The sequence below is a fragment of the Pristiophorus japonicus genome, chromosome 7 (assembly GCF_044704955.1).
Source record: "Pristiophorus japonicus isolate sPriJap1 chromosome 7, sPriJap1.hap1, whole genome shotgun sequence".
Taxonomy (NCBI): Eukaryota; Metazoa; Chordata; class Chondrichthyes; family Pristiophoridae; genus Pristiophorus; species Pristiophorus japonicus.
This window is the reverse complement of record NC_091983.1, coordinates 111,957,303-111,973,674: the sequence shown is the minus strand read 5'-3', so window position 1 is coordinate 111,973,674 and position 16,372 is coordinate 111,957,303. Positions and strand designations below refer to the sequence as shown.

Below are 16,372 nucleotides of genomic sequence, written 5' to 3'. Positions count from 1 at the left end.
TGGCCTGCCCCATTTTGGTGCAGTTTTCGGCACCTGCCAAAAACAACCGTTGCAAACAATCGGACAACCAGAAGCTCGCGCCTTGTAGGAACTGCTGCAGAATTCTCAGAAAAAGATAAGTTAAAAGTTTTTTAAATTATTTTTGTGGGGTCAGAAAAAGCATTAATACTCTTACTAGAGCCTATGGCTGTCTCCCAGGATCACCCCTCACCCCTCTTTATTAACCTAGACTGACTGGGCTCCATGGTGGAGCCATCAGATTACTGGGCCTCTCCGATCAACAAGCTGCTCAAAATGTGCGAGCATCTTGCCGACGGAATGGTAATGAGGCCCAACCATGAAAACTGGTCGAGTCTCCCGCCAGTGAGATTGAGTGGACGCACTCCACGCACTGACTGCCCAATATCCGTCAAATCCGAAAATCAGCTCCCAAAACACAACTTAAGTCTTTTTGACCTACATTGCAACAATGACTAAACTTCAAAACTACATTGGCTGTAAAGCACTTTGGGATTCCTTAGCTATGCTACTGACTGCAATTTCAGGGCCTATATGGAAACAAAATATCACTGACAAGTATCCAGGAACACATTCGTAGCATTTCAGTGGCTGTATGGCCCAGAAATTACTGGAAAAATAATGATGGATTCACAGCGCACAGCATATTTGTGTGTAAAACAAAAACCTAGCACTTTGTGACGAGGAAAAGATACGCAGTGAGTTGCGAATCATTACAAATTGCTGGATGATTTGCACCGCTCTGCTATTACCCACACAAAAACAGGAGCTCGCCACCAATCTCCTCCCGAGGGTCAAGAAATTGCTGGATTTGCATCATTAGTACAAATGAATCTCACCGCAGACATTTAGGGTAGGTATCTTGTCCAGTTAATGACAGGATTTATGGTCCTGTCATGAAACTCAACCTTGGAGGCTCAGAAAGGGAACAATTGAATGTGGAGTTTCACTCCTGCAGGTAGTAATTTGTTCTTAGAGATTTTAAAAATTTTAAACATTAAGGGGTCGAAATTCGGTACCACCATTTTTGAGGTGGTGTCATCGCCTGAGTGCTGATTTTACAGCCAGGCGTTAGGTGCAGGCTCAAACTGCAAAATTCAGTTTTATGCCCAAAGATGAGAAAGCAATGCTAAAATGTGGCATTGCACACTCATCCTTGGGCGGAAGCTCAGGAAGCTGACTAATTTCGCATCGGGAGGCTGCCGCCATGCTAGGAAAAAAAATGGTAAGAAAATGGAAAAAAAACCTAAAACTTCTCCATTCCATGCACACACTTCCCCATTCTTAAAACTAATGCAAACCTATAGAAATAAATAAAGAAAAAACTTACCTTCCTTTCTGGGCGATTCCACCCGAGAACCGCTCTTTAACCACCACTTTTTTCAGGCTGTACATCCACCTGTCGGTATAGCAACCATACAAAGAAAATATCGTGACAGAGGCGTCAAAGAGGCGTTGTACGCTGGATGACGTCACCACGCGGGTGCCATTAGCTGGCGCAGTGTTGTGTCTTGGCGCCTCTGCCAAAGAGCCTACTTAATTTCAGCCAGGATGTGGACGCTGCTTAATGACAATGGTAGGCCTTTTCTGACTGTTTGCCGTCTGCCGCCGGCGGTAATGGGCGGCATCCACAATCAGAATTCTATCATAAGAACATAAGAACATAAGAGTTAGGAACAGGCCATCTAGCCCCTCGAGCCTGCTCCGCCATTCAATAAGATCATGGCTGATCTAGTCGTGGACTCAGCTCCACTTACCCGCCCTCTCCCCGTAACCCTTAATTCCCTTATTGCTTAAAAATCTATCTATCTTTGACTTGAAAACATTCAATAGCCAGCCTCAACTGCTTCCTTGGGCAGAGAATTCCACAGATTCACAACCCTCTGGGAGAAGAAATTTTTTCTCAACTCGGTTTTAAATTGGCTCCTCCGTATTTTGAGGCTGTGCCCCCTAGTTCTAGTCTTCCCCACCAATGGAAACAACCTCTCTGCCTCTATCTTGTCTATCCCTTTCATGATTTTAAATGTTTCTATAAGATCACCCCTCATCCTTCTGAACTCCGAGGAGTAAAGACCCAGTCTACTCAATCTATCATCATAAGTTAACCCCCTCATTTCTCGAATCAGCCTAGTGAATCGTCTCTGTACCCCTTCCAAAGCTAGTATATCCTTCCTTAAGTAAGGTGACCAAAACTGCACGCAGTACTCCAGGTGCGGCCTTACCAATACCTTATACAATTGCAGCAACATCTCCCTGCTTTTGTACTCCATCCCTTTCGCAATGAAGGCCAACATTCCATTTGCCTTCCTGATTACCTGCTGCACTTGCAAACTAACCTTTTGGGATTCATGCACAATGACCCCCAGGTCCCTCTGCACCACAGCATGTTGTAATTTCTCCCCATTCAAATAATATTCCCTTTTACTGTTTTTTTCCCCAAGGTGGATGACCTCACACTTTCCGACATTGTATTCCATCTGCCAAACCTTAGCCCATTCGCTTAACCTATCCAAATCTCCTTGTAGCCTCTGAGTCCTCTACACAACCCGCTTTCCCACTAATCTTAGTGTCATCTGCAAATTTTGTTGCACGACACTCTGTCCCCTCCTCTAGGTCATCTATGTATATTGTAAACAGTTGTGGTCCCAGCACTGATCCCTGTGGCACACCACTAACCACTGACTTCCAACCGGAAAAGAACCCATTTATCCCGACTCTCTGCTTTCTGTTCGCCAGCCAATTCTCTATCCATGCTAATACATTTCCTCTGACTCCGCGTACCTTTATCTTCTGCAGTAACCTTTTGTGTGGCACCTTATCGAATGCCTTTTGGAAATCTAAATACACCACATCCATCGGTACACCTCTATCCACCATGCTCGTTATATCCTCAAAGAATTCCAGTAAGTTAGTTAAACATGATTTCCCTTTCATGAATCCATGCTGCGTCTGCTTGATTGCACTATTCCTATCCAGATGTCCCGCTATTTCTTCCTTAATGATAGTTTCAAGCATTTTCCCCACTACAGATGTTAAACTAACCGGCCTATAGTTATCTGCCTTTTGCCTGCCCCCTTTTTTAAACAGAGGCGTTACATTAGCTGCTCTCCAATCCACTGGTACCTCCCCAGAGTCCAGAGAATTTTGGTAGATTATAACAAATGCATCTGCTATAACTTCCGCCATCTCTTTTAATACCCTGGGATGCATTTCATCAGGACCAGGGGACTTGTCTACCTTCAATCCCATTAGTCTGTCCAGCACTACCTCCCTAGTGATAGTGATCATCTCAAGGTCCTCCCTTCCCACATTCCAATGACCAGCAATTTTTGGCATGGTTTTTGTGTCTTCCATTGTGAAGACGGAAGCAAAATAATTGTTTAAGGTCTCAGCCATTTCCACATTTCCCATTATGAAATCCCCCTTTTCATCTTCTAAGGGACCAACATTTACTTTAGTCACTCTTTTCCGTTTTATATATCTGTAAAAGCTTTTACTATCTGTTTTTATGTTTTGCGCAAGTTTACCTTCGTAATCTATCTTCCCTTTCTTTATTGCTTTTTTAGTCATTCTTTGCTGTTGCTTAAAATCTTCCCAATCCTCTAGTTTCCCACTAACCTTGGCCACCTTATACGCATTGGTCTTTGATTTGATACTTTCCTTTATTTCCTTGGTTATCCACGGCTGGTTATCTCTTCTCTTGCCGCCCTTCTTTTTCACTGGAATATATTTTTGTTGCGCATTTTGAAAGAGCTCCTTAAAAGTGCTCCACTGTTCCTCAATTGTGCCACCGTTTAGTCCTTGTTTCCAGTCTACTTTAGCCAACTCTACCCTCATCCCACTGTAGTCCCCTTTGTTTAAGCAGAGTACTCTCGTTTCTGACACAACTTCCTCATCCTCAATCTGTATTACAAATTCAACCATATTGTGATCACTCATTCCGAGAGGATCTTTTACGAGGAGATCGTTTATTTTTCCTGTCTCGTTACACAGGACCAGATCCAAAATGGCTTGCTCCCTTGTAGGCTCTGTTACATACTGTTCTAAGAAACAATCCCATATGCATTCTATGAATTCCTCCTCCAGGCTACCCCCTGCGATTTGATTTGACCAATCGATATGTAGGTTAAAATCCCCCATAACTAATGCCGTTCCTTTTTCACATGCCTCCATTTTTCCCTTGATTATTGCCCGCCCCACCATGAAGTTATTATTTGGGGGCCTATAAACTACGCCGACCAGTGACTTTTTCCCCTTACTATCTCTAATCTCCACCCACAATGATTCAACATTTTGTTCATTGGAGCCAATATCATCCCTCACAACTGCCCTGATATCATCCCTTATTAACAGAGCTACCCCACCTCCATTCCCTTCCTGCCTATCTTTCCGAATCGTCAGATACTCCTGTACGTTTAATTCCCAGTCCTGGCCACCTTGCAACCATGTCTCTGTAATGGCCACCAAATCATACCCATTTGTAATGATTTGTGCCGTCAACTCATTTACTTTATTTCTAATGCTGCGTGCATTTAGGTGGAGTGTTTTCATCCTAGCTTTTAAACCATGATTTTTAGTTTTTACCCCTCCTGCAGCCCTTTTATATTCAGTGGCCCTTTTTGTTTCTTGCCTTTGGTTTCTCTGCCCTCCACTTTTACTCATCTCTTTTCTGTCTTTTGTTTTTGTCTCCTTTTTGTTTCCCTCTGTCTCCCTGTATTGGTTCCCATCCCCCTGCCATATTAGTTTAACACCTCACCAACAGCACTAGCAAACACTCCCCCTAGGACATTGGTTCCGTTCCTGCCCAAGTGCAGACCATCCGGTTTGTACTGGTCCCACCTCCCCCAGAACCTGTTCCAATGCCCCACGAATTTCAATCCCTCCCTGCTGCACCACTGCTCAAGCCACGTATTCATCTGTGCTATCCTGTGATTCCTACTCTGACTAGCACGTGGCACTGGCAGCAATCCCGATATTACTACTTTTGAGGTCCTACTTTTTAATTTAACTCCTAGCTCCTTAAATTCGTCTCGTAGGACCTTATCCCTTTTTTTACCTATGTCGTTGGTATCAATGTGCACCACGACAACTGGCTGTTCTCCCTCCCTTTTCAGAATGTCCTGCACTCGCTCGGAGACATCCTTGACCCTTGCACCAGGGAGGCAACATACCATCCTGGACTCTCGATTGCGGCCACAGAAACGCCTATCTATTCCCCTTATGATTGAATCCCCTATCACTATCGCTCTCCCACTCTTTTTTATGCCCTCCTGTACAACAGAGCCAGCCACAGTGCCATGAACTTGGCTGCTGTTCCTCTCCCCTAATGAGTCATCTCCCTCAACAGCACTCAAAACAGTGTATCTGTTTTGCAGGGGGATGACCAGATGGGACCCCTGCATTACCTTCTTTGTACTACTCTTCCTGCTGGTCTTCCATTCCCTAGCTGGCTGTGGATCCTTCTCATGCGGTAAGACCAACTCACTACACGTGCCACTTATGTCATTCTCAGCATCGTGGATGCTCCAGAGTGAATCCACCCTCAGCTCCAATTCCGCAACGCGGTCCATCAGGAGATGGAGGCGGATACACTTCTTACACACGTAGTCGTCAGGGAAACTTATTTTTTTTTCTTACTTTTCATCTCTGTCTCTTCTTTTTCTCTTTCTTAATCCAATCTTTCTTTCCCTCTCTTTACTTTTATTTTTGCATCTAAGTTAACTCTAATTCACCCCATTTCCTTGTCTGTCATTCACTCTTTCGTTCTTGATCCTTAAATTTCAATGGTTAAGGAGTTAGACTATTGGCCCTGACGATCAAGAGATCCTAGATGCCTTGTTGATGTCACTGCGTCATTATCAATTCGTATTTTCAGCAATTTGAAGCACAAAAATATCTGAAAATGGACCTGAAAGATGAGGAAATAAATTGAATTCACGTTGCGAGATGCCCCGCTCCAGCAAGTTCTGGGCCATCAAATTTTGCTTGTTTAAATTTGTTATGGTTGAAACCCAAACCCATCATCTATTACTTGAAATGTCTGACTGCAAATAGGAAATCTGAAATCCTCTTTCTGTAATATGTTCTGAACCCACTAGTTAAGTAGCACAAAAACGTATTTTGTACTTCTCAATTATATACCACAGAGTGGAATTCTGTACAAAATAACCAATGGGCTAAACCTAATGCAAACAATTTGCAGATCCAGTGAAAGTTATGTCTGTAAGAGGATTATACACTTTCTTGGCACAAAACTGACTTACTGAGCAGTTTATTCAAGTCAATGAAAGAATGGAGACGTCTGTCTTCTTGTGGGAATGGGTGACTATGATCTCACTTCTTTGAGTGACTAAGTACTTCCAAGTGACTCAATGAGCTGCATCGCCACGACCTATATTTGGTGGGATTCTGCTGTGAGCTGGGGAAGATGTATTCTTAGGCTTGGCACTGAAATAGAGTCTGTCCCAGCATTGCTGGCAATGCATTTTCCTTTTGTGCTCGCAACGATGCAAAAGATCTAGTGCTGGTACTATACAGTGGGAATGGGGTATGTTGGTGTGGGTGGAAGAGGGATGAGTCAGGATTGCTCTCAGATGATGCAATTAATCTATTGTAAATTTACAGTTGATGCTAATGTAGCACATGGTGAAAATCTGGAAAAATAAAACTAGAATCACATACCAGCCTTGAGGATAGTCCAGATAAAGCTTCCTTTGTAGGTTAGTAAATTTAATGGATGCTTATTATTTGCTCTGTATCCAATGTCCAGTTTTCCACTGGCACGATCTTGGAGGTTGCCAGTACTCCAGAGTAAACATAGAAACATAGAAAATAGGTGCAGGAGTAGGCCATTCAGCCCTTCGAGCCTGCACCACCATTCAATAAGATCATGGCTGATCATTCACCTCAGTACCCCTATCCTGCTTTCTCTCCGTACCCCTTTCTTGCTTTCTCTCCATACCCCTTGATCCCTTTAGCTGTCAAGGCCATATCTAAATCCCTTTTGAATATATCTAATGAACTGGCATCAACAACTCTCTGCGGTAGAGAATTCCAGAGGTTAACAACTCTCTGAGTGAAAAAGTTTCTCCTCATCTCGGTCCTAAATGGCTTACCCCTTATCCTTAGACTGTGATACCTGGTTCTGGACTTCTCCAACATCGGGAACATTCTTCCTGCATCTAACCTGTCCAGTCCAGTCAAAATTTTATATGTTTCTATGAGATCCCCTCTCATTCTTCTAAACTCCAGTGAATACAGGCCCAGTCGATCCAGTCTCTCCTCATATGTCAGTCCCACCATCCGAGGAATCAGTCTGGTGAATTTTCGCTGCACTCCCTCAATAGCAAGAATGTCCTTCCTCAGATTAGGAGACCAAAACCGAACACAATATTCCAGGTGAGGCCTCACCAAGGCCCTGTACAACTGCATTAAGACCTCCCTGCTCCTATACTCAAATCCCCTAGCTATGAAGGCCAACATGTCATTTTCCTTCTTCACCGTCTGCTGTACTTGCATGCCAACTTTCAATGACTGATGTACCATGACACCCAGGTCTCGTTGCACCTCCCCTTTTCCTAATCTGCCGCCATTCAAATAATATTCTACCTTCATATTTTTGCCACCAAAATGGATAACCTCACATTTATCCACATTATACTGCATCTGCCATGCATTTGCCCACTCACCTAACCTGTCCAAGTCACCCAGCAGCCTCTTAGCATCCTTCTCACAGTTCACACCGCCACCCAGCTTAGTGTCTTCTGCAAACTTGGAGATATTACACGCAATTCCTTCATCTAAATCATTGATGTATATTGTAAATAGCTGGGGTCCCAGCACTGAGCCCTGCGGCACCCCACTGGTCACTGCCTGCCATTTTAAGAAGGTCCCGTTTATCCCTAGACTCTGCTTCCTGTCTGCCAACCAGTTCTCTATCCACGTCACTACATTATCCCCAATACCATGTGCATTAATTTTGCACACTAATCTCTTGTGTGGGACCTTGTCAAAAGCCTTTTGAAAGTCCAAATACACCACATCCACTGGTTCTTCCTTGTCCACTCTACTAGTTACATCCTCAAAAAATTCTGGAAGATTTGTCAAACATGATTTTTCTTTCATAAATCCATGCTGTCTTGGACCGATCCTGTCATTGCTTTCCAAATATGCTGCTATTTCATCTTTAATAATTGATTCCAACTTTTTCCCCACTACTGATGTCAGGCTATAATTCCCCATTTTCTCTCTCCCTCCTTTTTAAAAAAGCGGTGTTACATTAGCTACCCTCGAGTCCATAGGAACTGATCCAGGGTCGATAGACTGTTGGAAAAGGATCACTAATGCATCCACTATTTCTATGGCCTTAAGTACTCTGGGATGCAGACTATCAGGCCTCGGGGATTTGTTGGCCTTCAATGCCATCAATTTGCCTAACACAATTTCTTGACTAATTAGGATTTCCTTCAGTTCCTCCTTCTCGCTAGACCCTCGGTCCCTTAGTATTTCAGGAAGGTTATTTGTGTCTTCCTTCGTGAAGACAGAACCAAGTATTTGTTCAATTGGTCTGCCATTTCTTTGTTTCCCATTATAAATTCACCTGAGTCTGACTGCAAGGGACCTACATTTGTCTTCACTAATCTTTTTCTCTTCACACATCTATAGAAGCTTTTGCAGTCAGTTTTTATGTTCCCAGCAAGCTTCCTCTCATACTCTATTTTCCTCCTCCTAATTAAACCCTTTGTCCTTTTCTGCTGAATTCTAAATTTCTCCCAGTCCTCAGGTATGCTGCTTTTTCTGGCCCATTTATATGCCTCTTCTTTGGATTTAACACTATCCCTAATTTCCATTGTTAGCCACGGTTGAGCCACCTTCCCTGTTTTGTTTTTACTCCAGACAGGGATGTACAATTGTTGAAGTTCATCCATGTGATCTTTAAATGTTTGCCATTGCCTATCCACCGTCAACCCTTTAAGTATCATTCGTCAGTCTATTCTAGTCAATTCACGTCTCATACCATCGAAGTTATCTTTCCTTAAGTTCAGGTACCTAGAGTCTGAATTAACTGTGTCACTCTCCATCTTAATAAAGAATTCTACCATATTATGGTCACTCTTCCCCAAGGAGCCTCGCACAACAAGATTGCTAATTAGTCCTTTCTCATTACACATCAACCAGTCTAGGATAGCCAGCCTAGTTGGTTCCTCGACATATTGGTCTAGAAAACCATCCCTAATACACTCCAGGAAATCCTCCTCCACCGTATTGCTTCCAGTTTGGTCAGCCCAATCAATATGTAGATTAAAGTCACCCATGATAACTGCTGTACCTTTATTGCATGCATCCGTAATTTCTTGTTTGATGCTGTCCCCAACCTCACTACTACTGTTTGGTGATCTGTACACAACTCCCACTAGCGTTTTCTGCCCTTTGGTATTCCACAGCTCTACCCATACAGATTCCACATCATCCAAGCTCATATTCTTCCTTACTATTGCTTTCTTCAAGCATGTCATTTGAATAAATACTGAAGGAAAGGAGATAACAAAAAATAAAAGGAACAAATGTGTGGTTGTAACAGGATTGCTCTGTGTTTTTTCTTCCCTTGTTAGATTTGTTGCATATCACGCCTGCACCTAATAATGGATCTCATGGCAGTCTAAACCATCTGCTAAAGAATCCTTCGTATAACCCTACTTTTCCTGTTGAGGAATCTGCTTTATCCTCCTGTCCACTCTCCACACTGATTCCAAGTGACGATCTGGGATGCTCATGTAATGCCTCAGTAAGTAGAGGACTGGCTGCTCAATGACCTGTTTGTTAATTTCACATTATACAGGGTATTCTTAATTTTACAAAATCATTTTCAGTAACATTAATAGAATCCATTTATGTCCTTTAGACCCTGTCTGTTCAGGAAATGAATAAAATAATCAACCTTACTGCCACAGAAGGTAAAATAATATATAACTTTTATGGTTGTTTTGCCATGTCAAATGTTTAGTTATTCTGCAAATGTGAGGGATGTATCTTAAGTATACTATAATTAAATTCTAACAGTTTAAAGTTCGTGATTAGAAAAAAATCTACCAAAATATTACCGAATAAATTCCTCACTAAAAATAACAGCTGCACAAGATTTATCTTGGGAGTACTTGTTATTAATATGAATAATGTTTTCTGCACATTGAAGCTTTGTTTTTGAATATGTAACATATATAGGAAGGGCAGACAATTCAACATGAGTGAAACCGGTATGGTAAGAACAGTTAATTTGCCCCCCAAAATGTTCTCATGAATGGAATATTCCTGCAATAGATGTAAATGTTTTCACTATTCTGTTTTCAGTATGGTGTTCGATTAATGGACTATCTAGTACTTTCAGGAATGTGGAGTATTGACAGTAGCCCTGTCCCCACATACGTACATGTGCACAAACACACAATAATAATTCAGTTTAATATAAAGTATGAATACCAGAGCTATCAACATTAGCTTAATCCGAGGTGTGAGATTTGCAATTATAATCAGACGAAAAGATTTAAATAGTAACTGCTCTTCACATGTTGTGAGAAGGCATATTTCAGTGTATCACAGATACTGTTTTCTTTCGTCTCTCTTATTCTCCCTTCTTTACAATTTGCATATCAAAGATTCTTCACATTTGTAGTCTAAAGTAATATATCCATACGGATAATTCAGGTAGATTATATATTGGCAAGCAGCTGGAGTGCCAGTCCCTGAATACTGCGTTGGCATCGAGTGGGGTACGCGTCCGATTTGAATGGAGTGCCTGAACTGCATTGCAGGCCTGGTGAGCAGGAGAGCAAAGCTCTGGCATTTGATTATTAAGTTGACATGCAGTGGGATACTTGTATCTGATGGGAGTGGATTGGCAAGCCCTTTGCAGATAGACAGTCCTCCTTGTAGGGAGGGAGTTCTAAGTCAGGCTAATGACCTGTCAACGTAAAAAGGGGTCTTTGTTATGAAAATGCACGATCTGCTGATGTAAGAAGAGTGGAAGAAATTAGTTGCCTCGTGTACCACTAGGCATGGAAGAGAAAGAAGATATATTGGTTGAACCATCAGTTAATTTAATATTTGCAGAGTCAAAGGCCTGGATATTAACAGGGCCGAGTTAATCAGGCAGGGGATGGACCTTCGACTGTGATTCCCGCATGGTGTCAGCATGCGTCTTTTGTCATTGACAGGTTCCCCAATTGGAAGTCAACTTGATTGACAGGCTTGTCTTCCAGTCAGACAGGGATGACACCAGAGCAGGCCGCAGGAGTAGGTAGGTCCGATCCATAACCCAGAATGGGTGAGGTGGGGTTCGATCCCCGACCTTGACTCTGGGGAGGAGGGTCCAATCCCAGAGGTCTTTGTATGGGGTGGTTCTGATGGGGGAAGCTTGGAGAGCCAGAGGGGTGGTGGGGGAAGTACTTCTGCTCCTCCTGGTCCACAAACAGTGCTGTAAAGGCACTTACCTTTTCCCTGAAGCGGGTTTCCTAAGGCCTGGGAAACTTGGACGCCCACTGCAAAGCAGGTCAAATCTGAGGCTCCCAGCCTCATTAAAATATTTCAATTGCCAACCTGTATCCTGGGAGCGGCTTGGCCGCTCGTCCCTTGTCCTGCCTCCGGTAAACCTGGAAGTCGGCAGGTTGGAGGCAGGCTTCAAACGTAAAAGATTTTAACATCTGTCCCGATCCCAACCAACCCATTTCTGTCTGTTAAAATTCAGCCCCGAGCTCAGGAATAAGAGTTCTGCGAGCCGAAATTGGCCACCGCCCTAAACAAGTCACACCTACTGTTTTCGAACAGTTCTGTCTGCCCCAATGCATGGGCGGAAAATCCAGAGAAATTCAGGTGTTGGTGCTTTTGTTTAAGCAGGGCAGAGCTGGCCTTATCATTGGAGCAGGGAGGAGTGGCTGACGCTGCATGTCATCAACGCCGCACTGATGATGTCAACGCGCTGGCGCGTCACAATGTCCCACTCCACCAGTGAAAGGTGAGGGCCACTGCGAACTCTGCAGCCACTTTAGTGGCAAACACTGGGCCACCAGCGAGGGTTTCGGCTGGGCCAACAGCCTGGCACCCAAGAGGGGGTGCCAGGCTGTCTGTTAGCAGCCCAGCCGAATCCACAGCCATAATTGTTGGCCCGACCTGGCAGTCGGCCAACAAAAAAAAACACCCTTTAAGGGCAGCCGTGCCGCCAAGCCACAGAAATGGCATTGACACAAAAAGCTGGCACTGGTACCAACCGGCAGTGGTGCCGCTCCCGCGGGGTAATTCCGGAAAGAGGCAATTTCTCAAGGGGCAATTTCGGGAAGGGGTTGCCACAGGACGGTAAGGGGTTGGCGCGTGCATGCTGCGGCAGAAAAACGGGTGGAGCGGTCCCCTACACCGCTCCAAAATGGAGGAAGGGCAATTTCTAAAATGGCGGCCGCTCTACGGAGACTCGGCGGCCAGTCCACAGCGCCCCATGGCCGCCACTTTCAAGTGGCCTTGGGCCTTATAGAAAGAGCCAATTTTGGCCTGCATCTCTTGCAAACCAATGCTCACCATCTCAAATCTTGTTGATATCTCAACAGTTTTGAAATTTGCTAACATATAGGGCTCAAGTTTCGGCTCGAGTTGCTCCTATTTTTTTGTACCAACTAGTTTAGAATGGAGTATCTTAGAAATTGCAATTCTCGGCATTTAGTTTGCTTCAATTCTAGTGAGTTAGAATAGTTTTATTTTAGAACAGCTTTTTTTTCAAAAGGGGGCGTTACCAGCCACTTACACCTGTTTTGCAAGTTTAGGTAGCGAAAACTTACTCCAAACTAACTTAGAATGGAGTAAGTGTAGATTTTTGTACGCTCAGAAAAACCTTGCCTACACTTTATAAATTAGGCGTAGGGAGCAAAAGATGGGTGTGGTGGGGGGGCGCGAAGGGAAGTTAGAGGGAAGTTAGGGGATTTTACAAGCATTAAACACTTCACTTTTACAAATAAAGAGCCATCATCAATAATAAATGATAAATAAATCAAATAAAAAATAAATTACGTTTTCCTACCTCTCTGAAGCAGCGGCAGCAGGCACTGAGCTGTGAGGTGTCAGCTGTTCGGCCAGGGGATAGGGTCGGCGTGAGGCGAGGGAGAGCGACTTCCACAGAGCCCGACAGCAGGCACCGAGAGTTCGGCCGTTCGGCCGGGGGATAGAGGTGCAGTGAGAATCACCGGCGAGGGACAGCGACGTCAGCAGAGCCTGGCAGCAGGCACTGAGCTGCGAGAGTTTGGATGTTCGGCCAGGGGATAGGATCGGCGTGAGGCGAGGGAGAGCGACTTCCACAGAGCCTGGCAGCAGCCACTGAGCTGCGAGAGTTTGGATGTTCGGCCAGGGGATAGGGTCAGCGTGAGGCGAGGGAGAGCAATGTCAGCAGAGCCCAGCAGCAGGCACCGAGCTGCGAGATTTCTGCCATTCGGCCAGGGGATAAGGGAGGCGTGCAAAGCACCGGGAGGGAGGGAGAGCCAGCCAGCCAGCCAGCCAGCAAGTTTGAAAGTTTGGAAGTTTAATTTGTACTTCAAGTATGGGTGCTGCATTATCAACACCACGGATTATGCAATGGTTCTCCATCAATTTGCTGCATAGGAGAGAATTGATTAGAGCTCACCGCACCAGGAACGTCATAGCCCGTAGGCTGCTGGACAGGAGGCCTTACCCACGTCGGCAATATCGAGCCATGCGTTCGTACTTGGACATGAGCGAGGCTGATTGTGTCAAAAGGCTGCTTTTCCTCAGAGAAGTTGTCATTGAGATCTGTGATATGCTGAGAGCAGATTTACAGCCGTGAAGCAGAACGTTGACTGCCTTGTCTATTGAAGTGAAGGTTACAGCTGCACTTTCCTTCTATGGCTCGGGATTGTTTCAAGCTACAACTGGAGATGTGTGCACCATCTCTCAGCATGAAATACATACTTGCATTTACCAGATCACGGCTGCACTATATGCGTGGAGGAATGACTTCATCAAGTTCCCAATGACCGGCCAAGCAATGCATGGGGGCTGTGGGCTTCTCCAGGATTGCTGGCTTCCCAAACGTACAGGGCTGTATTGATTGTACCCACATCGCCTTGCGAGCACCTGTGGAGGATTCCGAGCAGTACAGGAACAGAAAAGGTTTACACTTCATCAATGTGCAGCTCGTGTGTGGCGATAAGCATCGCATTATGTCAGTCGATGCAAGATACCAAGGCAGCACCCATGATGCGTTCATCCTACGTGACAGCGTTACATATGACATGTTTCAGCAACAGCCAGAAGGGCAGAGCTGGCTACTGGGAGACAAAGGGTACGGCCTCGCCACCTGGCTCATGACGCCCCTACACATAACACGGACAGAAGCTGACCGTCAATACAACATGGCACACATTGCGACGCGCAGCATCATCGAGAGGACCATTGGCATATTGAAACAGCATTTCCGATGCCTGGACCATTCCGGAGGCCACTTGCAATACTCTCCTCAGATTGTCAGCCATTTCATTGTTGTGTGCTGCATGCTGCATAACTTAACCATCATGAGGTAGCAGGACCTGGTAGTGGAACCAGAAGACCCATATGAGGGGCCAGTGCATGATGATAGTATTACGGAAGAGCAGGATGAGGATGATGACGACGATCAGGAAAGCATGCAGGTGCCTGATGCCGGAGCACGAGGTCCGAGGAGGGCCGTCCATCGTGCTCCTTTAACGATTGCTCGAGCCCTGCGCCAGCAGCTCATCCGTGAACGCTTCAATTACTGATGCCTGAGGGCTCTGCGACCACTGTTGCGCATGGACATGTTTATTCTTTGGAGTTGTTCCTACGTTGTGTTGTGTTAATGGAACATTATTCAGTTTTAATGAAAAAATATTTTATTGAAAAGTTCACGTTAGTGTAATAAAATATTTGTTGTATCAAACTTTACTTTAATATGACTCTTTAAGATCACTGAAAAACTTTAAGATCACTTTTTAGGTGCAAAATTAAATAAGTTACAAAATGTGAGAGCATTTACACTCTAAGATCACTTAAAAACCCTAAGGTCATTTATAAGTTGTAAAGTTACAAAAGTTACAAAGCAATTTCAATGTGAAAAAAGTTACTACAGTTACATCAAGAACAAGAACAAAAGCAGCAAAGAAAGGCTGCACCCATCCCTCATCCACATCTTGGTGAATGTTCACTTCTTCAAGGGGAAGTAATTTGATTGGCCGGGCTGTGTGCCCTTATTGCAGCAGCTACCTCCACGAGGGCCTGTGCCGTCACTTGCATGCCCTCCCTGACGGCCTGTGCCGTCGCTTGCACTCTCTCTGACATTCCCTTCCTCATTTCCCGTGTCATTACTGCTATTTCTCCCGTCAGTACCGTTACCTCTTCACCCACTGCACTGACGCTGCCCACGAGTGATTGGGTAAGGTCATTGCTCTCCACATCCAATGCCACAACCTGAGCCACATCTGTTGCACGCTGCATCTCAGAGGAGCGTGTCTCCAATCTCCTTCTCCTCTGCCTGGGTCTGCCTCGCGGCACCACTGCACTGGGAGGCACGGGCTGGGACGGTGGGACCCTGGGTGTTCCAAGCGGCAACACTCCAGTGGGAGCAGCGGGCTGGGACGGTGGGGCAGTGGGTATAAACTGCTGCATTACACCAGCAGCACCACTGGGACCCGCAACGTCGGAATCTGTGAAACCATAAAATGTGGAACCAGAACCTATGCAAGGGTTTGAAACACTGATGTCCGTTGATGTGGGCTCATAAATACTAACTTCTAAGGTCTCCCCTGAAGACATTTCAGTCAACGCCTGCAGCCACCCTTGGTCTGGATCGTCTGGATCTTCTGCATCTGGTACTTCTGGTTCTTCTTCTGTATGTTCAGGATCTTCGGGATTGGCATCATCTTCTGCAAAATATATCTGAACAGTCAAATGTTTAGCAGCACAGGAGGGAGTAGGATGGGTGGCATGAGTAGTCTCACACATAGCAGGCCATGCAGCAGGTTGATTTGAAGGGCCACGATGCATTTTCAGGACTTACCCTCTCCCTCGCGTGTGGGCCCAGCTTGTGCAGTACTGATTGCTTTTCTCCATGTACGACTCATCAAAGCAGCGAGCCTCTGCTCCAAGAGTGTCAGTGGATGCAGATTTGGCACGCCTCCTCCTGTTCGAGTTCTTTCCCTTTTGTTGTGGGCCAATTTCTTCTGCAAAGATTAAAATATAACTTTTTACAGAGTGCGTCTTTCTGCAGGGTGGGACATATACAGATGGTCACATTTACAATTTAAATTCCATTGAAAAATGAAAATATTACTTACACTAACTACTTGACCAA

The 16,372-nt window shown here is 44.9% G+C and overlaps 1 protein-coding gene across 1 annotated transcript in view; it reads left to right on the top strand.

Annotated features, from left to right (window-relative positions):
• The window catches only part of LOC139266612 (ectonucleotide pyrophosphatase/phosphodiesterase family member 3-like), a 179,129-nt gene that overhangs the window by 98,645 nt on the left and 64,112 nt on the right, over positions 1-16,372 (top strand). The window contains exons 18-19 of the mRNA XM_070884205.1: positions 9,630-9,802; positions 9,920-9,971. Coding sequence (XP_070740306.1) covers positions 9,630-9,802; positions 9,920-9,971 — 225 coding nt within the window. The remainder of the gene's footprint in view (positions 1-9,629; positions 9,803-9,919; positions 9,972-16,372) is intronic.